Source organism: Sturnira hondurensis, unplaced genomic scaffold, assembly GCF_014824575.4.
Source record: "Sturnira hondurensis isolate 20B ecotype Veracruz unplaced genomic scaffold, ASM1482457v3 Scaffold0008640, whole genome shotgun sequence".
Taxonomy (NCBI): domain Eukaryota; kingdom Metazoa; phylum Chordata; class Mammalia; order Chiroptera; family Phyllostomidae; genus Sturnira; species Sturnira hondurensis.
In genome coordinates this window covers 14,372,092-14,397,841 of record NW_028081271.1, presented here as the reverse complement: position 1 = coordinate 14,397,841, position 25,750 = coordinate 14,372,092, and the positions used below count along the sequence as shown (strand labels likewise).

At 35.9% G+C, this 25,750-nt stretch overlaps 1 protein-coding gene across 2 annotated transcripts in view; it reads left to right on the top strand.

Annotated features, from left to right (window-relative positions):
• PURG (purine rich element binding protein G) overlaps nucleotides 1-24,425 on the top strand; it is a 36,800-nt gene extending 12,375 nt beyond the window's left edge. The window contains exon 3 of one of the 2 annotated variants that reach the window (XM_037055322.1): nucleotides 24,317-24,425. In XM_037055322.1, the coding sequence (XP_036911217.1) occupies nucleotides 24,317-24,328 (12 nt within the window). In that variant the 3' untranslated portion in view covers nucleotides 24,329-24,425. Of the gene's footprint in view, nucleotides 1-23,649 lie in introns of both variants that reach the window. The other variant, XM_037055321.1, reaches the window with a different exon arrangement.
• The last annotated feature ends 1,325 nt before the right edge of the window (nucleotides 24,426-25,750 follow it).

Below are 25,750 nucleotides of genomic sequence, written 5' to 3'. Positions count from 1 at the left end.
ATTGGCAATTGTACTCATGGATTTAAATTAGAAATACTTCACCTGAACACTCGAGTGTATTATTTGAAAATATCCAATATATTTTAAAATAACTGATGTTTGCCAACCTGTAGACACTCTATAATTAATGTGTTGATCAAAGCTAACAAACCATATTTTATGTATTAATCTGTACAATTAATATATATTGACTACACATAACCTCTTAATAGTTGTTGTGCTGGTAGATCACATCCTATTGGAAATACCAAATTAATTCATTTACAGATATTTGGCAGTTCTGTAACCTTATTAACATCTTTTTGTAACTACTGCCCCTTCAATGATTAGTGCTTCGAAACAGTGAATGAATTCCTAATTGTGAAAAAGATTAACCCCTGACATAATGGAAATAGTGACCAGCTCAAAAGGACCACTACAGGTAGTGTGACTTTCTTCTAATTATTTTGTTTGTATTATTGCTACAACTTAAATTTTAGATTTTAAAAAAGTTAAGTCTTAGAATTATAATTGGAATAGGCTTTTGACAGCAGAGATGTAGGTAGATTTATAGATTTCAACAACATGAGAACAAACCTCAAGAAGTAGTGTTACCTCCATGTTACCAGAATTATTTAAGGCAGAGGTTAGATACACACTTCATGTAAGATGCTAGAGGGAACTGATAAATCAGGAAAAAATGGATTGTTATTAGCTTGAAGATTGTTTTCGACTCTTGGCAAAATTTTTGGGACAAATACTTGGAACTCTTGTATTCAGGGTCTTTGTTAATTTACCAAGTTGAATAAAGAAATGATTTCAGTTTTTCTAGTACTATTCTGAAAACATATTAAGAAAAAACTCATTTCCTCCCATTCCTTGTTATTGCAACATAAGATAAGTTTTAATGAAATTTTCCCTGCAAAATTAAATCTAGCTTTTATAATTTTTATAAGGAAATTTTTACTTTTAATCAGTTTTTAGAAACATCAGATGAAGGAATAAATTTAGTATATATATTGCTATTTCAAAAGTATCTACTATGGGTTTATTTGGAAAGACAGATGATACAGAAAATTGGAAAACCAAATTACTGGATATTATCAAATAAAGTTTATAGAAATCCAGATTAAATTCTGCTTCAACGTTGAAGCAATGAAATAATTTCATTCTCTCTTTTTTTCCATGCACTACTAATTTAACTTAAGGTAAAATAAAACATAGTTTTCTAATTTCATCTTAAAATTTCTATATTGGAAAATAAGTTTCCAAGTAAGTTGATTATTGCTGCAAATACTATGAGTGATTCTCTCTTTAAGAGTTTCAAGGGTTTGTTAAGGGTAGAAGGGTAAATTCTGGGATCTAGTATGAACCGGTGTGAAACTCAGTTCTCACTTGGAAGGTCCACTTTTTCTTGTCACTTTTTCCAGTCATCTGTGTCTTCTCCTGATACTGTAACGTTTTCGAATTTCTAGTGGATGAATAATATCTTTTAGAGATCTGAGTGAAATATATGACGTCAAAGTCTATAAACTATAGCTGTATTACACATTTCTAAATATTTAGCTAAGTACATTTTACTGTGCACAAATACCACGTGTGTGGATGTATATGTGTAGACTGAGGGAGCCCCGTCCTTCCCCCATCTTTTTCCTGCCCCTAGAGAAGTAAAGATAAATTGCTTTCATCATGTTTGTTACTATGATTGATTGGCTGCCCTAAAGTCCTATGTAGAGAATTTGAAATCTGCACTTAGAAGAAAAGAGAAGAACAGCATTCATGCCACGTACTGGCTTTTTGTCTCACCTGCTTTAGAGCTGTGAAAGTTCTCGCCAAAGGCCTAAAACTTTCGAGCCTGGCCCAACAGCTGGCTCTTGCAGCCCAAACTACCATTTGTCTCACCTCGGAATGTGTCTCTTGTCATACTTCTAAGAGATTGCTCTAATCCAAAAGTCCCTCCTTTAAATCGGCAGAGAAACCTTCAGCGCACCTCCAAGGAACCCAAAGAATCACAGCGCCGATGATGTCTCATCAAGAATACCCATAAGCATTCAACTCTGTATTTGCCTCTAATGAGTTCTAACACCCATGAAAATGACAGCAGTTGCTCCCTTTAAAATTTAGTTCAGTCATTCTCAAATATTAGTGTACATTGTCTATTAAAAATGTAGATTCTGGTCCCCTCCCCCGGAGACTCTGATTTGCTTGGTCCAGAGGGAGGTTCGGAGATTGCCATTTGTGAGACCGATGTTCTGGAAGCTGTTCTTTGTCGTGAACTTAAACTTACATCCTTTCTTCCATATTTTTCCCCAAATGGAATTGTTTCGGTTTTAATACTGTCGGCCATAAGTAACACCATGGGACAATGATTTTTTTTGTTATGTTGTTAAATACAAGTGATATCTAGGGTTCATTTTAAACAAAGAGAGGCTAAATACTTAAAGCCAAGTATGTAAGGTTTTGTACTCTCATTTTGTCTATCTTTCTGGGCAATAATCACAGGTAATGCTGGTTTCTCCCCACTCCTAAACTCAGATTCAAACTGCTGATTGTATCCTCCCCAGATTTCACAACCAGAACATTCTGAGCCCCCTTCCAGCCTCAGTGGAGTTCACAAGTGATGTGTCACTGTCTCTCAAGTTGACCTGCTAAATTTCAAATGACCTTTCTCAATGTTTTTTTAAAAGATGTATACTTACAGTTTAGTAGAAGTTGAAATTGCATCCTTAGTCAGTCTGAATACCTCACTCTTCTGGTCTTGTTCAACCTCTTTTAGTTGTGGTTATAAAGAAAAAGCTCATGATGTCATTTACCATCTTAACCATTTGTTGTTATATTAACCATTTCTAAGTATATTACGTATATTGACCTTGCTGTATAACAAATCCCCCAGAATGTTTTTATCTTAAAAAACTGAAACTGTGTCATGCCCTGGCAACCACCATTCTCCTTACTTCTCAACATTTTTTAATAAGCAAGATATTTGCTTAACCCTCTTCCCATCAATAATAGGTTTATACTTATAGCCACTTATCTCTCTAAGTATAATTCTTATAGTCTTCTCTATTGAGGTAATTCTCACATGTAAAAAGGTTTACGATTAAAAGCAATTGTGCGTATGCTAAGAGATTTTTATAGTCTTTGGGTGACTGCAAATAAAGAATATTTTTATGCTGATTTACAGGGAAAGCTAGCCCTTTATTCCCCATGAGACCCAGAAGACTCCTGAGAGGCGCTTTGTTTATTTGTTTGTTTATTGAAGTTTTGAGGTTAGAGTTACCATGGCAGTTAGGCATAAATCCTGGAATTTCTGTAATTTTTTTATTATATCTTATTGATTATGCCGTTACAGCTGTCCTGAGTTTCCCTTCTTTGCCCTCCTCCACCCAACACCCCCCACTCACTCAGGAAATCCCCCACCATTGTTTATCTCCATGGGTCATGTGTTTCAGTTCTGTAGGTGCTCCATTTCCTGTACTGTACTTCACATCTCCATGGCTATCTTGTGACTACCTAGTTGTACTTGTTAATCCCATCACCTCTTCACCCCCACATCTGTCTCCCATCAAAATGCTCTCCGTATCCATGATTCTTTCTGTTTTTCTAGTTTGCTTAGTTTGTTCTATAGATTCAGTTGTTGATAGATAGTATTTTTGCCATTTTATTTATAGGTTTAATCTTTTTCTTAAATAAGTCCCTCTAAAATTTCATATAATAATGGTTTAGTGATGATGAACTCCTTTAGTTTTTTTCTTATCTGGGAAGCAATATATCTGCCCTTCAATTCTAAATGATAGCTTGGCTGTGTAGAGCAATCTTGGCTGTAAGTCCCTGCTTTCATGACTTTGAATATTTCTTGCCAGTACCTTCTAGCCTGCAAAAGTTTTTTTTTGAGAAATCAGCTGACAGTCTTATGAGAACTCCTCTGTGGATAACTAACTTCTTTTCTCTTGCTGCTTTTAAGAATCTCTCTTTATCTTTACCTTTTGCCATTTTAATTATGCTATGTCTTGGAATGGGTCCCTTTGCATCTATCCTATTTAGGACTGTCTGTGCTTCCTGGACTTGCTAGTCTATTTCCTTCACCAGATTAGGGAAATTTTCTTTCATTATTTTTTCAAATAAATTTTCAATTTCTAGCTCTTTCTCTTCTCCTTCTGGCACCCATATGATGAGAATGATGGACCTCTTGAAGTTGTCCTAGAAGCTGCTTATACTATCTGCATTTTTTTATTCTTTTTTGTTCTTGTTCTCTTTGGTTGTTTTTTGGTTCCTTATGTCCCAAATCATTGATTCGATTCTCAGCTTCATCCACTCTATTGTTGTTTCCTATAAATTGTTCTTTTTTTCAATCAGCGTGCCCTTTGTTTCTTACTGGATTTTTTTATGCCATTGAGGACTTCACTAAGTTCCTTAAGCATCTTTATGAACAGTGTTCTGAACTCTGTATCTGATAGATTGCTTATCTCCATTTTGTTCAGATCTTTTTCTGAAGTTTTGATCTGTTCTTTTCTTTTGGCTATGTTTCTTTGTCTCCTTGTTTTGGCAGCCTCCTTGAGTTTGTTTCTATGTATTAGGTAGAACTGTTTTGACTCCCTGTCTTGGTAATGTGGCCTAATGTAGTAGGTGTCCTTTAGGGTCCAGTGACACAACCTCCCCTATCACCCAAGCTGTGTTCTCAAGGTGCACACTTCCTGTGGGCTGAGAACACCCTCTTCTTGTAGTTGATCCTTGGTTGATGTTGGCTGATCAATGAGAAGGATTTACCCAAGCCAGTCAGCTGCAAGATTGGCTGTGACCACTTACCTCCAACCTTTATTCTCCGTGAAGGATAGCTGTGCAGGGGCAGGGTGGTGGTGCCTGGATGTGGTCTGTAGCTGTCCACTGGGTGTGCTGGCCCTGGGGTTTCCTGGGTGATGTAGGCCAAGTTTGGCCCCCACCTATGTTTTGCCTGGGGCCACCCTGCCTGAGCTATAAAGCAATCTGAGATGGCTGCTACTTGTGCTGGGGTTGGCGATTCCCAGGTGAAGCCAAGCTGTGAATCTAGGCTGGCTGCTACTATTGCTGGGCCTGGGGCTCACTGAGGCTTGCTGTTGGCTTGAGAGGGTTTATGAAGTTGTGCATCATGAGGCAAGACTATTCTTTATACGGAAAAGCAGCTTGGGTGAGGCCATAAGTTGGGTGGTGCAGAGACTCTGGGGATTGCCAAAAGGAGGTCAAACAGTATTAGCCAGGTTGATGGAGTCTCAAATATGGCAGCAGCTTGCAGGTTCTCTGAGGGGAGGTGCTTAGAAAAGAGACAGTGGCCTCTGCTTGCCTTGGTGCCAGCCACTTCAGTTCCTCCCTTTAAAATGTTACTGGTGCCTGTCAAGTGCTGCCCCAGTACTGGAGCTCAGAGGGAGTTAGTCTGAGTAGTTGAGTCCATGTGTGGGTTCTTCAAGAGGCACTGCTTGAGGCTTCAGTAGTTTCTTCCACTGGCTCAACACCTGCTGTTTTTTGCAGCAAGAAGGTCTGCAGACTTATCTTCCTGGCACTGGAACCCTGGGCCAGAGGACTGGTTTAGGCTGGGACTCCTCACTCCTGAGATATCCCTCCTGAATTTTTATCCACTGCACGAGTGTGGGACCAGCCTGTTCCTTGTCTGCATCCCTACTGCCAGTCCGATGGATGTGCTTTCTTTAATTCAGTAGTCGTCAGACTTCCATTCAACTCGGTATCTGAAGGTTCTGAGAGATGGTTGTTCTATATTTTTGATGTAATTTTGATGAGGTTGTGCAGAGAGGTGAGCCATGTCTGCCTATGCCACCATCTTGACCTGAAGTAAGGTTGTTTCTGTAGATTTTTGCTATACACATTCTCGGAATGTTTTTGTATTACCTATGTAGTAGATTAGAAATTATTCTTGAATTTGACAGTGTTATTCTTGAATAAATGATTTTAAAATCTTGGCTTAGTACAATATGAAAGTCTTTACCTTTAAGCAGCCTGATTAGAAACATAACTGAGGAGGAAATAGGCATAAATAAAAGTGCCGTTTCTGCAAATGGAGTATTTCAAATGTTATTTTCAAACTCCTTTGCAGTAAGAAAAACCTTGACCCAAGAAACATTCTTAAAACTCTTATTTTTTCAAAAGCAAAAAATTTATCTTCCCCTGCTATTAAAATTTTTCAAGAAATCAATACAGTTTGACATCTTAACTACAATATCCTTCTAAATAACCAGAAATGCTATAATTATGAATACTATGCTTATGATTTTGATATAGAAAAGATCTACCTTTTCTTGGCCTAAATTATCTTGAAACTAACACAAAAACTAGTTGATTATGATTTTTGGATAATGATGACTGAATCTTCACTTTATGAATAGAACAATTTGTCAAATCAATGTATTCTCATTTTTCCAGGCCAGTGCAATTTATTAGAGCAATTTAAAATAATTCCTTAATTTTTGTAGCATCCAATTTTTTTTAATGCTCTGCTGCAACATATTGATAATATTTACTTGAAAGAAAATTCTTTTAAATGACCCTCATCACTCCTTTAATTTCCATTCTGAAATCAGAAAGATGCTCTCAGGAAGGAGAAAAAGATTTTGTGAAAGAGTTGTGGTGTGTCCGTTTTAGTAACATACTAAGCAATTACTTCGTTTTCTGTGCATTGCTCCCTTCACTATTTAAGATCTTTCTTCTTGCCATTAGTGCTCCTAAATCACAGAAGTTCACTTAGTCCTCAGGGCACACGCACACTATCAGCAGCCTAGAATTCCCCCTCTCCTCTGTATCCACTAACATAAACAAAGCTACCTGTAGGACTCTTTAATATAGCAAATCCAGCCTGAAAATTCCCCAAGTCCTGAGCCTTTTTTGTTTGTTTAGAGAAAAGGGAAGGGAAGGGGAGAGAAAGAGAAACATCAATGTGCTTTGCCTCTTGCACACCCCTTACTGGAGACCTGACCCACAACCCAGGTATGTGCCCTGACTCGGAATCCAACCTGTGATCCTTTGGTTCCCAGGCCAGCACTCAGTCCACTGAGGCACACCAGTCAGGGCAAGTCCTGAGCTTTTTGGGGACAATTATTTAACTTCTTTGTCAATTATAGTATTGAATTTACCTAGCCTAAAGAATGCCTATTTGTTTTATAACTAAAGCTAGTTTGCATTATTGTTCTTCAAGTATTATTAAACCGTATTGCTGTTTAAGGGATACTTTGGGTCATTAGGTAGCTGTGCAATTTGGTCCGTTAATCAACCATTTATTGTTTGATGCATTTAAAAAAACACTGTAATATTACATTTAATAACATACCGAGCTGGGATTCAAGCATTACCTTCCATAGGGTGATTTGCTTCTGACTTGAGACTTATTACATAAAAAACTACATCATATTTCATGGAAATTTTTATATTTTATGTGGAAAAATTAATTTTAAACACAAAACTTGATTCTTAAATTAGATTTTCAATAATTCAATTCTAAATAGCAACTTAGTTTTAATAATTTTTGTTACAAAATAACTATAAAATGAATATGAATGCTCAATTACTCCCTATATTTACATTTGTCCTATGATTAATAAAGCCAAAACAATCCTAGTTGCATATCATTTGGACCATTATTTTGAGCATCCATGGCATTTAAAGAACCTTGCCTTTGCCCTCCTGGCATACTGCAGTGTGGCGTAGAGGTAAGGGCGCGGTGGTATTGTTCAGAAGCCCTGGCTCTGCCTCTTAGCTGTGCTTGGGGCAAGTCATTTAATCTCTGTAGACCTCAGCTTGCTTATCCATCAGTTGTGGAGACTGGATCAGATATAGGTGATCCCTAAGAACCCTTCAATTTCTGTAGAATCAGAGAAACTCTTCACAAAATCACCTTGGACTTCCTTCTGTGGCCTTTCCTCATTTCCCTCCAGATCCAGATCTGGAATTTACTGAACATCTTTCCTTCTTGGCATCCTTTATATTTATTAATCGTTGCTTTGCAAACGTGTTCCAGTGCCGTTTCTCCAAGTTGCCCAGACTCCTTCTGACCCTGTCACTTCGTTTCATAGATCCTTTTTGGCCCTGTACACAAGGCTTTAAATAGGCACTTCTTCTCATTCCAAAAGATGTTTTATACACTCTAAAACTTGGTTAAGCCCTGGCTAGTGTGGCTCAGTGGATTGAGCTTGGGCCTGGGAATCAAGGGATCACAGTTCGATTCCCAGTTGGGGCACATGCCTGGACTGCGGGCCAGTTCCCAGTGGGGGACTCATGAGAGGCAACCAAACATTGATATTTCTCTCCCTCTTTCCTTCCCTTCCCCTCTAAAGATAAATAAATAAAATCTTTAAAAGAAAACTTGGTTAAATGTATTTAAAAAAATTAACTTAGTTTCCCAAATAAAGTCCTATTATCTTATTTTGAATTTAAGTTTAAACTCAGAGACTACTTCTTCCTTTTTTCTGTTCCCCCCTACACTGTGCTTACTGCTGAAATCATCTCTCTTCACTTAAAACCCACTGTTAAGTTCCTATTCTCATTTTGCCTTTGAAACCTTCGCACTTCAGGATCACAGAACTTAACAGACAAACCGAATGGACACACGTGGGAATAAAAGTGACCATTTAAAAACCTGATAAGAAATGCTACATCACCTTACTTCGAAGAAAGACTCACAAACTGAGGTGTGGTAGAATAAGGCATCTTTTGTGTTCCTGCACATCCTGAATTTTACTTCAAAAATATTCTTTCCCTGGCTTTATAGTAAAGGATCCAGTTCTCTTCACTCAGTGGATACTGAGTGGCCCCTCTGTGCCAGGCCTATGCTGAGGAAGAGAAATACAATAGTTTACAAAATGAAAATATTCCACTGCCATTAGCTTTGTGTACCATGTCCAAAACTGTTTGATTCAAGGCAGCTGTTGGAGCTGAATCAGACTTTCATTTTTTATTCAACAGATACTAATCCGATTTTCTGCCAAATGTCAGGCAGTGTGTTGGTATACATGAGAAGTGTGTTTGAAGGTATCTGTTATACAATGCTGTGGGTCATTTTCCCTTTAACAATTTGTTCTTTAAATACTATTATCTACATTCCGTTATAGTGCTCAAAATATATTTCATTGATGCAAGTTTAGAAAACAACAGTGGTACTGTTTTAAACCATGATTCTGTCTTCCCCATGCCAAATCTCTTTTGATGTTCTAGGATGAAACTAATAATTCTGTTTCATCTCGTGTGCCTACTATATTCAAGTAGTAATGACTTCCTGAGCTCTGGGTTGGAGATGACTGTGAAGCCCCGGGAGCATGGGGGATTGAGTTGGGGAGAGAATGAGGAAGGCAAGGAGTAGCGACAGTCGTCTCGGATATTTGCTGTCTCTTCCCTGGGCTTTTGTGTTCATCCTGACTTTCATTTATTTCACTCTCGTCACATACATAGTATCTTCACAAACTCCTCTTCTGTCCATGTGTCTGGTTTACAAAACTCCATCACTGTTCTCAACTGTGACTATTTCACCAATGTCTTAGCCAAATGAAATAAACCTGATCCTGACATGACTGTTAGTAAGTCAGAAATTGTAATAATTTTCACTGTAGATACAGTGCAATGAACAGCCAATAATGGGTAAATTCAATTACTTACTGGCACAAAGTATTCATTTGTCCTGAAGGTTTTTTCATAGCTGGCCATTAATTCTGAAATGTTTTCTAATTAAATTAAATGTAAAAGGAATATGAAATTTTAATTATAATAATTCACATATAATTTCACCTCTTTTTTCAGAATTCTTTCACATACTGAATCTCATTTCATCCTGATGAAAATACTGACTTAGGTTAGTTTAGTGCAATACCACTAACCTCAGTGAACAGATGGAGAGAGCACAGCCAGGCAGGTGAAAGGGCTTACCGAGATCCCTTGGTGACATAATCAAACACCAGGGTTTATAAAACACCCACTGCTCATTGAAGCCTTTGCGTTAACACTCTGGAAACTTGAAATGGTAAACTTGAAATCAGGTTTTGGTAAGATTAAATACATGTTTCTATAGCTAATTTAAATAGTTTTTAATAATGCATTCTACCTATTTTCCTGTTTTTGACACTTCTTTAGCCTCAATTCGGCACTCACTCAGCCATCAGTTTTAGCCCCGGCAGAAGACAGAAGGCATGATGTAGGTACTCAGCACACACACCCCACTTGCCTAGAGTTAGTCTCTCCTCTTCAGATCATGAGTCTTTGACCTTTCTTTGCTATTTAGTCTCACTGCCCGGGCTTCCCCTGCAGTGGGCCTTCCAGACCTTGATCCCAGTGACTAGAATGCACAGAGCCCTTCCTGCCCTACCGGCCCAGCCTCCTCGTGGCACCTGCACTTCAGTGCAGCCGTAAAAAATGTTATTCTAGTTGGACAATTCAGAGGGTAAACCTGCAGTACTCCATTTGCAAGCAAGTTCAGTTAATAATTAAAAATCAACAAGTGAATGTTTTCCCTCCACTCTTACAAGCCAGAGGTTAATGGCCACATAATAACTTGGAAGTCGGCTTTTTCAAAAACCAGTTTGAAAGGGATGCCCGGAGTTTTTATCACATTAACTCAAGAACTCACGTATGTTTAACGTTATTATACTGTGATTATAGCTGCTAACCATAAAGATTCCAGAGCATGGAAGTATTCTCATTGACACACAAAACCTAGCCATGCTCATTGTGTTATATGTATTCAAGAGGCAATCAGATTCTATTTCAATAGGGTTAAATAGAGCGCTGTAGATCGAGCTCTGTTGACTAGGAAATTCCATTAAACAAAATGACCTTGCCCCTGGCATTCCCAGTTAACCATGGTTTGGCAGTGTCATGACTGAGGCATTGGCAGCCTGAATTCTAAATTCTTATATGCTGATTGAATTTTTCTGTTTTTATTATTTGTATGGCCATAAAAGTTTCATATTGGCTCAACATGCACAAATTCTTACATAGCTGTAAATACAAAAAGATCAATATGCCTAGGATTATCCAAAAAAAGCTTGAGAGAAGTTCCACATTTGCTCTTTGCTATGACAGGAATAAAACAACAATGATTTTAAGCCGTTTCCTTCACCTTCTTAAACAACAGCAATGATTTGGGCTGTGTTCTTAGGTGCTGTGCTCCCCCACCCCCAGAGTTATCAGGCAGTCTCAGTGGCCCTCGTACAGAGTAGTAAAGAACATGGACTTGAATGTCATCCAGTCCTGGGTTCAAGTCCAAATCCTGTCTCTTATTGTGAAATTGGAGGCAAATTATACACCTTTATAGAATTATTGTGAGAGTTTATTCAACCAGCATGCGGTTTATTAATTATTAATGATTCACTATGTGCTGGGTGACCATCTGGGTCCAGAGGATGGATCAATAATGAAACAGATGGGGTTCACAGAACCCATCGTCAACCAGAATTCTGTTAAAGAGGATTAAATGTCCTAAGATACATGGAGATGTTAGCAAAGTTTCTGTCATGTAAGCATTTAATAAATTAAATAGCATCATTATTCTTTGCAACCCATAAAACAGACCCATTCCCTAGAAAGTATGACAAAATCGATGCAAAATTGGAAGAAAACCTCTTTTCCCCAGAGGAATGCTCAGGTATAGCAGTAGTTAGGGAGGCGGGCTAGTTACCATCTTTTGAAACCGTTTTCAGTCGACTATGAAAGCACCCAACTGTGTAGGCTGGCTTTTCTCAGACGGGAAACAAAACACTAACTTTATAAAAGAAAAAATCATAAATAATTACACTTCATCAAAATTTAATTTCTCTGTTCATCAAAAGACACCATTAAGGAAAATAAATAAGCTATCCACAGACTGAAAAATATCAAAGTGTATTTTTATTGCCAGAAAAACTCAAAACTCCTTTGTTTTCTTTTCTTAAAAGATAATAATTAGTCAGTTTGCCTGATTTGGGGCCATTGGCCCTGCAAGTAAAAGGATTCCACTCACCAGTTCCCTTGTATTGGTGTAGGTATTTTCTTGTTCAGATCTCCTATCAAATTTGATTTTTCTTTTCTTTTTTTGCTTGCAGGAGTCTTTGGAGTAATGTAACACCCTCAGTTTATAACATAGGGAAAGATTTAAAATATGTGATCTGTTCAAAATCATTTAACAATTTTTTTTAATAAATGGTACCACATATTTGAACAAAGAAAAAAATCATTTAACAAGTCATTTCAGAGCATGAACTAGGCCTTATTAAGTTGTCCTTCCACTACCCAATGTCTATTACCATATTTTGCAGTATATAATGTGCAATTTTTTGCCCAGTTTTTAGGGAAAAATAGGAATACACATTATACATGGGTCATACTAATTCTGTATCTATATAAATTTTTAAAATTTTTATATTTATGCTTATGTATTAAAAGTGTAACTCTAGAAAGCAATAATGATATCTGTGTGCAAAATAATACCCTAGAACTGTTTAAATTGAATTAAGAAATTAAAAGATTTTTTTCCTGAAAGTTTGGGCCCAAACCGTGGATGCACATTATACAGGAGAGCACATTATACAGGAGAGCACATTCTACATGGCAAAATGGGTTCTTTGCTTTCAAATCAGTGGGAGATAGCATTCGAGATTCATTCAAAATATTTTTCTTTTTTTTTTTAAGATTTTATTTATTTATCTTTAGAGGGGAAAGGAAGGAGAGAAGGAGAGAAATATCAATGTATGGTTGCCTCTCGTGAGTCCCCTGCCGGGAACTGGCCTGCAACCCAGGCATGTGCCCTGACTGGGAATTGAACCGTGATCATCTGGTTCGCAGGCCCGCGTTCAATCCACTGAGCTACACCAGCCAGGGCCAAAATATTTTTCTTAGCTAGGAGAGTTTTCTCACCTGATTATTTTTAAGTGGAAAACATGATTATGAAATTATGTTTGTGGTTCGTTTTGACTCTGAAGAAATAGCTTTCTGACCATTGGTTTCAGGATAGTAAAGGGCCATTAGGGTTGAGGCCCAGTCGCTATGGTAAAGATGCTCTTGCGGACCGTCATCTTGATACTGAGCTTGTCCTCATGTCACGCAGTCTTGAACTGTGTTTCTTCTGTCTTCTCCCACTTGTGTTCTGTTTTCCTTGGGTGTTTATGAACCTTTAAAACTCCCTCTATCTCAGACATGTTTATGTGAAATACCTCTCAGCTGTCCATTCTNAAAATAAATAAATAAATGGTACCACATATTTGAACAAAGAAAAAAAATCATTTAACAAGTCATTTCAGAGCATGAACTAGGCCTTATTAAGTTGTCTTTCCACTACCCAATGTCTATTACCATATTTTGCAGTATATAATGTGCAATTTTTTGCCCAGTTTTTAGGGAAAAATAGGAATACACATTATACATGGGTCATACTAATTCTGTATCTATATAAATTTTTAAAATTTTTATATTTATGCTTATGTATTAAACGTGTAACTCTAGAAAGCAATAATGATATCTGTGTGCAAAATAATACCCTAGAACTGTTTAAATTGAATTAAGAAATTAAGACTTTTTTCCTGAAAGTTTGGGCCCAAACCGTGGATGCACATTATACAGGAGAGCACATTCTACATGGCAAAATGGGTTCTTTGCTTTCAAATCAGTGGGAGATAGCATTCGAGATTCATTCAAAATATTTTTCTTAGCTAGGAGAGTTTTCTCACCTGATTATTTTTAAGTTGAAAACATGATTATGAAATTATGTTTGTGGTTCGTTTTGACTCTGAAGAAATAGCTTTCTGACCATTGGTTTCAGGATAGTAAAGGGCCATTAGGGTTGAGGCCCAGTCGCTATGGTAAAGATGCTCTTGCGGACCGTCCTCTTGATACTGAGCTTGTCCTCATGTCACGCAGTCTTGAACTGTGTTTCTTCTGTCTTCTCCCACTTGTGTTCTGTTTTCCTTGGGTGTTTATGAACCTTTAAAACTCCCTCTATCTCAGACATGTTTATGTGAAATACCTCTCAGCTGTCCATTCTGTTAATGACCTTAGTTTTTATTGTTCACTCCAAAGACACAAACGATGTCCTTTAATATCATGACTTGGTTTTTAAAAGGAAAATTATACAGTTAAAAATACAGGTTATCTCATATCAATTTATTGCTGTTTTACAATTATGTCAATTTATTAGTTATGCGATTTTTATGTCACAGTAGCAGTCGCAGCTCTGATGACGTGTGGCTTAAGTGTTTCAGAGAATTTTTTTTTTCACTCATTAAGGGTGTGTCTGTGCTTCTTCTTTTCAGTCCTACTGAATTTTTCATGTGCAGTGAGAAGACAATGCGTTAGGTGGGAAATGGCAATTTGAGGGAAATGAAAGTATTCCATCATTTATTCAGCAAACACTTAAATGCGTTTCCTCCCACAGGCCAGGCGTCATGCGAGGGAAATTGCTTACTTTTTCTTTTCTTCCCTCAAATCTCTGGTGGAGAGGATGATGATCCGTAAAATTCTGTGTTTAAAATGGCTTTGTATGACATGTGGGTTTATGACAGCATGCACCTTTGGTGGGTTTCAATTAGAATTAGGAAAAGAAAAAATTGGAGAAATAATTATCTGACTTTTGATTACAGTTTCAATTTTGCCCACGAATACTTGTCATTATTTGTAGATAAGTTCCATTCAGGATATTACTCTTTGCTCCTCAGAACCAGTAGCATTTTTTTTTTACTTATTTATTTCTAGACTTGTCATATAATGTGATAAGGTTATTTCTGTAGAAAATTGGGAACTCCTGAGACATCTTGACTCTGCCCGTGACCTCTTCAGAGAAGATGAACATGTGGCCCCTTAGATATGAAATGGTGAGGTAATCATAAATGAGGCCCCAATCTCTGACATTTAAAGTACTTTCAACATGTGATATACCATATATATTCTTGATTATGCACCCAGAAGCATAAGGTAAAATCTTGTTTCCTTGGCATCTAAATGTTTCTAGTTAATCAGTCTTCTTTCAGTACTGCTTACTTCACCAGCGTCTACTCATCCTTAGAGAACAAGGAGAAAAGGATGGAGGCCATGCCACCACACTCACTTTTAAAGAGCATTTGAAACAAGTGTCTATTGATTTTATGACTTTATGAACTGGCGTTTTCACAGTGACACATCTGACTTGGAAAACCTTTTCTGTCCGAGAGTAATTGTTCAGCATAAGATATTATATCCTCTCTTAGAACTGGTGCATTTAGTATGGCCCATAAAAGGATTCGTCTTCTTTTTTCTTTAGTAAAAACAAACAAAAAAATAATAACCCTGTTTTGGTTCAGTGCCCTGATACAAATTCCGTGTCCTCTGTCCTGTGAACGTCGCTAGGTGGACTCCATTCTCCGATGTGTTGCTCTCTCTCGGGGACAGTGTACAGAGATAAGTTTTAAAATGTAAACAACAAAAGTGCCCTCCGACTTCTGATACCTCTGATGCTTCAGCAGGAATATTGTGTTGCGCGGCAATGCTTAACATCTTTATTAAGGTCTAATTTACATAAAGTGAAATTATTATGCTATTCAGTTAGTTTTGACAATTATCAAGGCAGAACCTTTTTCTCACCCCGGAACATTCCCATGACCTTCCCAGTCAACACCCCCACAGACCTGCATCTCCATTCTGACTTCCAAAAGCCATCGCTGATCTGGTTTCTGCTGCCACAAGTGAGTTACTTTTGTCTGTTCTGGAATTTCATATAAATTAAAATGTATTTTTTGCCTTTTGCCTTATTCACTCAGCCTAATAGTTTTTTTTCAAGTTCTTTTTATGTGTGCATGTATGTATTTTTATTGTTTAAATACAGTTGTCTCCATTTTCCCACCTCCAGTTCATCTGACCCACCCACCCCTACCTCAGCCTAATAGTCTTAAGATAATCCATGTTATTCAGTTCATCCATAAATAGTTCCTTTTTATTGATCATACTTTTTAAAAACAGGCAAGAAAAAAGTGGATATACACTGAGTATCTTAATTGACACACACTACAGTTAAAGTCATGGCAGAAACCTGTAGTTCTAATGGAGTGTACAAAGTACCCTCAAGTGTTAATATTACATGACAATATTCCTAACAGTCAAACAGCTCTCCCACCTTAATTAATGTTATATGCTTCAGGACGTACTCTTTGAGGAGACTCTAAAGTATTCTACTAAAAACAGAAATATTGGGCAAGTGCATTTTAACAGTTGCAATGGCCACAGAACCATTCTTGTTTCATTTTTACTTCTGCTTTGACCTTTGAAAGTGAAAAATAATTTCATGTGAGGACATACTTTATGTGATATCTCTATTATCAAAACATGCTGGAAGGAATACTTTGTTTTTTAATATGATGCTATCTCAATAGTTTTATGCACTCTTAAAATCATACAACCTTGACCTTATGAGCTCGATTTTATTATTAGACACTCATTTTGATTCATAATTTATATAAATGAAAGGAGAATAGATACAAAGAAAGCGACATCCAGATTGTATTTTTGCTTTTCTGAAAGTTCTCATTGAAATTACCTAAACTTTGCAATTTTAAGCAAAGATTCATTGAGATTCTAGGGGGTGGCAATAAATTGAAGGAAAGATTATACTGTGATTCTAGTGGGCCATAGTAAAGTGTGTGCCAATCAATCCAAAGGGTGAATTTGTACTTTCTGCTATTGTCTTTTTCAAGAGAATTCTATTCTTACCAAAAAGGAGTCTGAACTTTGACATAACTAAATAAAGAGAGTTGAGGTGGCCCTTGGTTAGTCTGTCCCAATCCTTACCACACCCACCTTTAAGATTCTAAAATAAGGAGCTGCAGAACCACCAAGAGATCCCAGAACACTACGGCATATACCAAAGGCACACACAACAGGCACTTTCTTAACTTTATGGAGAATAAACACTTCAATGTCTACATACTATTCAGCAAGGGAAAGAATACCCAGTGCTTGTATCAGTTCTATGGAAAAAGGCATTCAAATGAAATAAATTTTGCCAGATTCCTGAGAGAATGTTAATAAAGTTTCAGATTATTCCTATTCCCTCAATCCCTTTCATTGACTTTTCTCATTTCTTTTGAGAAATGCCTACCGCTAAAAACACATCCTCTCCTTTTCCCCTCTCATAGTTATTTTTCCAGGTTCCTAAATTATTTTTACCATGATCACATTTCATTCTGATGATGAAAAAAAAAATGCTGCCCTGAAACATCCCTTTAACAGGACTGATTTAGTGTAGAATTCATCCCAAGTCTTACTTCTTACCAAAAGGCATTTACACTTGAATTGCCAAGAGAATCTCATTAGTGTAACTTAACCTGGAGGAGGACTTACAGTTCTGCCATACTAAGCTTCCAGGATATATGTTCCAAACTATAAAAATGATTAACCGCTCTTAAGCAGTATGGGAGAATTCTGTAAGCAGTTTCTCGTCATTTTATCTGTAGTAGTTAATTTGAAATAACTGCCGCTAATGTTTGGTGCCACGTGGAAAAATGAGGCCACGGTCCTTGTTCCCATCTGAGTATCAACAGTGATATCGGTTTAATGTCAGAAGGGGCTAAGCCTGATTTCCAGGGGACACGCTGCTCGAAGGGCTTTGGAAAGTCCCGGCTTACCAGAAATTAAAGCTGATAGTAAATCATCTGTTCTCCTACGTATGTATGGTTCTCACTAATGAAAATGAAATTTCCACTTCCTATTTTTGGAATTCATAATGTTTTTGTTGCTTCTCCGTCAAAATGTCCTAGTGAAAAGTTCTGTTTTTTCTGACATGGCTAGCAATTTAGAATTTCAAATTCAATAGCGTACCCACTTCTTTTTCCACTGAGGTGTTTAAAGCCATATCTCTAATTTTTATAAGAAATAATGTTACCTTCCTCTCTTTGAAATTGGAAATGAGGTCTTGAAGGTAAAGCCAGTTCTTCAGGGTACACGTTCATGTCAAGTAGAAGGAATAAGGACCAAACTCCAAGCTACTAATTTTGCTGACACTATAAAGCGTTAAAATAGCCACAATATACTGACATAATTTAAGTAGATACAGTTGGGATTTAAAAGGCTTTAGTATGGTATTGTTGCAAAAGAAGAAGAAATGGTGGTTTATAGAAAATTTTTAATATTCACAACTGTGAACAACTTCAAAATTCCCAAAACATCAAACTTTTTTAGTTTCGCTATCCTTTTTTATTTAAAAGTGAAATATACTTTGAATACTGTGCGGATCCTTGCACAGAAGTAACCAGTTCACACAATATGGTACTTTTTATAACTCAGACTAGTTTAACCTCAGCATTCACCTTGTTCACTAAAATCACTGTCTTCACAAGGATCCTGCCTTTTCTGCACTAATTTCAAAAAAAAATTGAAGAATCACTAGTTCCCCATTCCTTTTGCTGTGTATGTGAACTGTCTTTTCATGCCCTTCTGATATTTTCCGTGTTTGTGCTAATGATTGAAGCTCTGAGAATTATTTATTTGATTCTTTATGCCTGAGTTAGCTTAAGAAAAGAACAGTCTACCATATGTGGAAGCACAACTTTTAATTTAAATACTGGGCAAGAGGAAAGATGAATAATTCAAATTTTAGAAGCAATTGTTGTAATCGTCAATCATGTCATTGGTACTCTGGGGGACACATACCATGTGGGCTTTGCCATCATGATTTAAGAGTGAGTAATACTACTCTATTGTATCAGATGAGTAAGACTACCCACCCTACTGGGATGGAGAAAGAAGAGGGGGAAGTACAGCTTTTCATTTGGTGGGAGGTGGTGGAGAGGGGACAGTATGTTCTTTGTTCTGTTGCTTTCAATCTAATTTCTCACTCAACAGATACTGCATACAGCATGAGCTAAACATTCTTCTAGGTCTGGATATACAGCAGACAGCAAGAGCTAGTCTTTGGCCCCAAGGAGCATGTGGTACAGACAGGAAACATAGGGCAATGCTAGATAAATGCCTACAGGGCAGAGAAGGTACATAAGATCTTTTAAGACTTTGTGTAGCTCCACTACCGTACAAGCAACTTAATAACTTGCCTTCTTCATAGCGATACATTGAGAAATAACTATTAGCATTAGTTGCAGGCCATTTTGGAAATAAATAGTGCTATAGAAGAGCTGAACAATGCAAAACAGGATTAAATATATTGTAGGAATGGTTCTCATAGGTATGTTTAGTCTGTATGTCATCTCTATAGGACTGCTACCAGGAAAAAGCTAAATTAAATACAATTGCCTATCTTTTACAAAGACAGGAAGATATCTGTATATTACAGAAAGAAATTGTGAGATCTTATATTATTTGCGGTATTAGATTAGCTAAATCAGATTAGAATATCACATGTAGATCCACATGTCTACAGCTTCTGTTAAAAATCCGGGTTTCAAGGTTTATTTGAAGTATTTTATCTAATATTTTTTTCTTTTTCTAATAATTTTTAAATGCTCTCGCTCTCCAAGACTATTACCTACCAACAAGGGTTATAATTTAATACTCAAAAACTATAAGAAGTTTTGTTAAATTACATAGAATGAATATCAAACCTCTCTGTGATGTACCTATCAGTGGGCTGTGTTTGGGGGAGTTATTATCAATAATTTATCATGCATGGTCCCTTCCAATTTTACTTATGTTTTTAAAATTTGTTAGTTCTCTAGAGGACTAGGATACGAATTTATATGCCATTCTACACCTTCAGGAGATGAAGAATTTATAAAATCGGACATTTCTTTTATATGCTTTTATGTAATCATTCTTTATATCCAAGACTGAGATCCTTAAACTCTAGGAAAAGGAAGGGGTTGTCTTTTGGTAGTCGCTGAATGTTCCAAATGAACTAATCCAAATTTTAACATTAGCACTTTTGTGTTTTTATTAGCATTTTCACCCTAATAAATGAGGTACAGCACCACAATGATTAGCTGGTGACATAATAGAACACATACGACTCATCGCTGAGAATCATGATCTTATGTTCTCTTTTTCCTCTGAACAATATGATTTGGGGATGTCTCAGTTTATAATGAGACATGTCTCTAGTTTAACATCAACATACTCAACAAAAATATTTAAAATTTAACTTTATATACATGCCACTAATTTTAAAAATACATGTTAGTATAATTATTACTTAGTCAAAAGATCCTAATTTTTATTGTCTTCCCCTAACTTAACAAATGTATTAATATGGAGAACTTTTACACACTTGCTGATATTTTATATGTTCTTTACATTGGTGTTTTGGTCTCTAATATCCTTTTGTTCTTATTATATTATCTCTATATATTTTCATTTATCATTTCTATTTACAATAAAGAGATAGAAGCATAAAAATTAATAGCCCATTAATAGCCCAAACATTTTGATATGCTTAATAGAAATGAGCAATTAAGGCTAGAAACCTCGGCGTTTAATACTGTTCTCAAAACTCAGTTATTACATGTATGGTAGGTTCCGTGATTAAAGAGAGTACATATAATTTGTAGTCAGATTAAAACAGGATAACTAAACCAATGTGTTTTTTTTTAAAGCATATGTCTGTACATTGCATGGCTGAAACTTACCTAAATGAACTCTCGTGATGTTTTCAGATTTTATGAGAATGCTTTGGCTAGATTTGGATTTGAATCCCATCATGAGAAAGGTTCTAACAGTTATTTTTAAAAAATACACTATACTATATTTAGGAAGTTAAAATTCATTGTCCTGATTACATATTTGTGCCAATTTAGTGAAACTGTAGTGTACTATTATAAAAAAGATAAAACTTTATGTGTACTTATATTTTGAAAAGTAGAATTGTGTGCATTTAAAAGATGTGGTAACTTAAACAAATGTGGTAACTTGTGGCACTTTGTTAAAGAAATGTGCAATTATAAAAGTTTATGCCATAAATTTTTTTTTTAATTCCCAGGAATTACTATTACTAAGCTTTAAATACAAAACCAAACCCAACTTTAAGACTAGCACTTTTTCCTACTGGTAGTTCCTATTTTTCTAATTATTTGGAATGTTTAATTTAAACCATTCTTTGCAATGAGTTTTGGCTTTCCTCCTTCATCCTAACCTCAAAAACCTTTAATTTTAGAAACATTTAAATTAATCCATTGATAATTAGAAAAACATTTTAGGTATCATGGCCATTTAATCTTGTGCCTCACTTTAGTAATATTCTGACAAAAATGACTAAGTTCCTGAAAAATAATATTTAAATATTTTAATTAGTTTGTGTTGGTTATAACCAATTACGTTGATATTCATGTAGATATAATTTATCTTAAAATACGAAGCTGCTAAAACAACTAAGTGCACAGCTATACTTAAATACGTTCATATCCTCCAAAGAGAGATGATAAGAAGTAAGGGAATTCTGTCTGATTATGGCTGTTATACATACTTCTATGAGATTACCAGTATTTTACTGTGACACACTCATGGATGGTAGAAGCAAAATGAAAACAAATGTAAATGCTTTAAAATAAAATATTGGCATCAATACAGATTATACATAAGCTGTTGCAATAAAAAATATGGACTGTGCTTGTGTTTGAAGAATTTATGTTAGATTTTTTAATGGCCTTTTTCATTTGAGGATGCACAATCATTTTAAATGTGAAGACAACAGACTATATAAATGAAAGAAATGATGGTCCCGTTTGCCATGGGATTAAAAATTCTGTTGTGTTTTTGAAAGGCTTCAGCTGCTGTGTATTATGACACCAACTAAATTGTCCGGAAGCAACATGTGAGTCTTATGTACAAATCACAGCATTTAGAAATGATATATCTTTTCCTCTCCTCACAGAATGAACTCAGAACTTACAATTCAAGTTTTATCTTTTTAAGCTCCTAATTATTAAAATTACCTAGTATGCGTTAAAAGATTAAATAAAATAAGTACTATAAAAGAATGTTAATTAATAACATAACCAATATACTACCAAACTTCTTATGTTATAAAGCCTTAAAATATTTTAGTGAAAAATTAATTACCTGGAAATGAAGGCACTTTATTACCTTGGACTAGTTAGTTATTTATCTGTGTAGAATTTGTCTAAAATATCCTTTATCCTTTTATAAATTTACCCTACTTATGTGTTTTTCTAAAGCTTCTTATATAATGTAATAATTCAACTATTTTCACAGAAAATTGTATGACATAATATAACCAATGAACCATAAAGAAATAAAACTCGAGAGTAACAAAAGTGATGGGATAGTGGCAAAACTGTCAGCCTAAGTCTACAGTCCTTTGAGGTTAAAATGTAAAATCTTAAAACTTTTGCACTGAACAATTTTAGACAACTTGTATTTTTTAAATCTTATTTTTAATTGGTACTATTTTGTACTGAAGTGTTGGCCCATCTAAACTTTTAAGCCCACCTGTCACAACTCAATTTTGTTGCAGCCAAGTGTTTTCTAATGTAACCCTAAAACATTAACATACCGTTTCTGTTTCTTCTGTGTTCAAGTCAGCCATGCCTAGTGAATTATCAAATCGAAGTTAGTGACGTGGGTATGCTGCTGCGTGTAGCTCTTTCCTCTTCAGAAAATCACTGTTGATTTGATTCAACAGAAAAAGCAAAAATACATCTTCTTTTTCCAAAGTTACATTTTTGCTCAAGTGAAAACTTACATCTTTTTGAAATTTATAAGGATAGGCTAACCCAAGAATGTTTTTCCACAGAAGAATATTTCAAAGTGAACAAACTTTGCTTTCTTTTTTTGTTTGGGAGCGGTTCATTTCAGGAAAAAAAATACTTGTCTATAACTTTACTTATCTTTAATTCTTTCTCTGTGGTGGCCACTTTTTCTATCACTAGTTTTACATAAATGTCTTATTAAGTGTAAATGCTGCTTCATATACGCAGGTACCATTGTGGGAAGGAGTCAAGTTCATTAGAGGTCAGTCTTCTCTTACCAAGAACAGACTAATGATAAATTCCATGCCAGTTACTTGGTTCGTTTCTTCATTTCTTTTTAAAATAAGATATATTAACCCAAAGGTGTGTTAATGTCATGGCATGAACAATCTTAAATGTAGATCTGCTGAGTATTTTGTGATGCTGAGTAACAGACTTTTCTCAAATTTCTGTGATGCTAAATATTTTCCTTAGAAGGTTTTGTTTCATGTTAGATTGTTGTTCTGAAAGATGTTGGTCCTAGTGGGATTTTTCTAAACTGAGAAAACAAATAAATGCATGTATTACAAGTATAGAAACGGTGAATTGTAAACTGAACGTATAGTACTGAATCTATTTTCAAAAATGTTTTGCTGTTAAATATATACATCATAAAACTGCTGCCGTACTGTATTTGAGTACTTCTTTCTAAATGACCCTGTTATCACTATTCCAGAATTAGAAGTTGGGTAGGCACATCATTGATTATGTGTCTACATAGATGCTTCAGGGTATATTCTTCTCTTGGTGACTAAACATATGTATTTCCTTGACATCAATGCACTGAGATCTGAATATGCCTGTGTCTATTCTCATTATACATTTCTTATACAGTAATCCTCTAATATGCCAAAATTGGCCTAGACACAACCTGCACAACTTAAAATTGAGGGTTTGTTACATGCTTTCTAACAGAAAGGTTTTCAATGATATTCATTATGGGTTTGTACTGGGAAAATAGTGAAACTCCCTTTAAAATTTCACGTATGCTAAATTTAAATTAATATTTTTTCTTTAGCTCACAAATTACCCTAAATCCAGAGAGAATATCAACCCTTTTCACTGTTGTCAAATCCAGCATAAGGAACAGCCCTATGACACTACAAAGTTGAGGAATAAGGAATGTCTGTTATGTTACACTTCAGAACAAAGGCACTGAGTGAAAGAAATGAACGGAGTTCATCGAGAATGCAAGGCTTCTGTACTTGACATTCCTCCACGGAAGGGAAGACAAGTGTCAACACCCCTGACATCCTTTTCAAACTGATGTTACGTGCAATATCTTCCACCACACTGGAGTCTTCTTGACTATAGCAGGTTTTTTTCGTTTGGTTTTGTATTGAATTCATCAAGCCTTTTGGTTAAAAAAAAAAAACATTTGTCAACATTGAAATAGACATAAATTTGAAAATACTTTCTTAAGAGATCATGTAACTCTATAACTCTGAATTTAAAAATCAAGGAGGAGGGATCATTTCAGTCCACTACCTCTCACACGAAACATGTTTTTAAATCTGTGACTGCTTTAGTGTTAACAGGGTACAGAGTGTTTTTTGTCCTGTATTGTACTTTAAAGGTTCTCATGGATTGGTGATTGTATTGTACTGTATGAAAACAAGTCATAAACTGCCTTGTATTGTTTCTAATAGACCATCCCATGTACTTCCTCCGTTTTCATGTTCCAGGTTTTTCAGTGATGCATGTCAACAGTTAGGTCCTAAACTTCTGTGGTGCTAATTCTTCCATATCCAATGGTGCTTTGGTGGATGCTAACTGCACACATGCGGATCAAAGCTTGAAGTTCAGAACCTCCTTCCCTTCCTCTGTTTATACAAAGTAAAATAAAGTCACTTGAATCCGTCTCAAACTATCCCTGACAATCTAATAAACTGGTTTATATGTGTGGTTACTTGGGATTCTTAATTATTTTTTAGACAGCAGATTAGTTCTACTGGGCCCTTGCATCAACCAAAAGTTGATCTTGCCATGTGTTGGTTTTGTGATTTCGCTTGTGCCCCCAAATTTGTGGTATCTTTTGGGAATTTAAATCCAGTTGGCTTGGCTTCTGGAATTGAGTTTAGATCCTACCTATAAAAACCAGATCTATCAGACCTGGAAATAATTAAGTTGAGAAGAGCAAAAATGTGCTGTTAGAGTGCGTTTGTTTATTTAGCACTTTATTGATAATGTTTTACCATCTGGCTGAGCCATGAGATAAATTTGCAAGTATGCCTTCAAAACTTTTATTGCGATTAAACTGGCAATGAAAAAGCCATTCGTGTATACTGATATGTAAAGCAAAAATTCCATGCCACCTGTAGGAAAATAAGGACGAAAAATAAAATCCGAGCTTCCCAGGACAAACTGATACCACATATGCCAGAGTGGCATAAACCCATGCCGTGATTTTTAGCACCTACACTAAGAATCACACCGTGTTGGGACAGGTGAGGTTGCTGTCCTCATGAAGGTAGAGCCTTGTTTCTCCTAAGCCAGAGAGAAGTTCAGTGTGAAGAGAGTGTGCACATTTTCCTTCTGACCTTGGCATGTTGCCTAAGCCATGAGTAACCTTAAATTTAAGGAGGAAAAAAATGAAAAATCTATTTAACCTCCTTAAGCAATGATGATTGCTCCCAAGTAGATAATCAAACCTATCCATCTAATCTAGTGGGCCCAACAGCTGAAATGCCATTCTCGTTCTACAGTTCTTCATTATATAAGGAGGGTAAGGTACAGTCATTTCGCCCAAAGTAGTTATTACATTGTAACTAACTTCTAGCATTAGAAAATGATGTTTAGAGAATAGAGCCAATGTGCACGCAGGGCATGCATCTCCAGGACTATCCTGAACAAATGCAGCATTTACTAAATCATCGCCTCACGCCAGGTAGTTCCCTTGTATATTTTTGTAAATGCCTTTATAGCATCCCATTCTTTCAAATTGGCAAATAGAAAATGTGCTACAAAATATTTACTGGTTTTCTCTAGTCAAAAAGAGAGAGAAAGTCGGCCTAGGAATATTTTAGAGTAATTTTTATTTCTGTGGGAATATTTTGATGTGAATCAAAATAAAAATTAATTTTAATTTAATAAAAGGGTGAGAATAAATAAATTGTTTT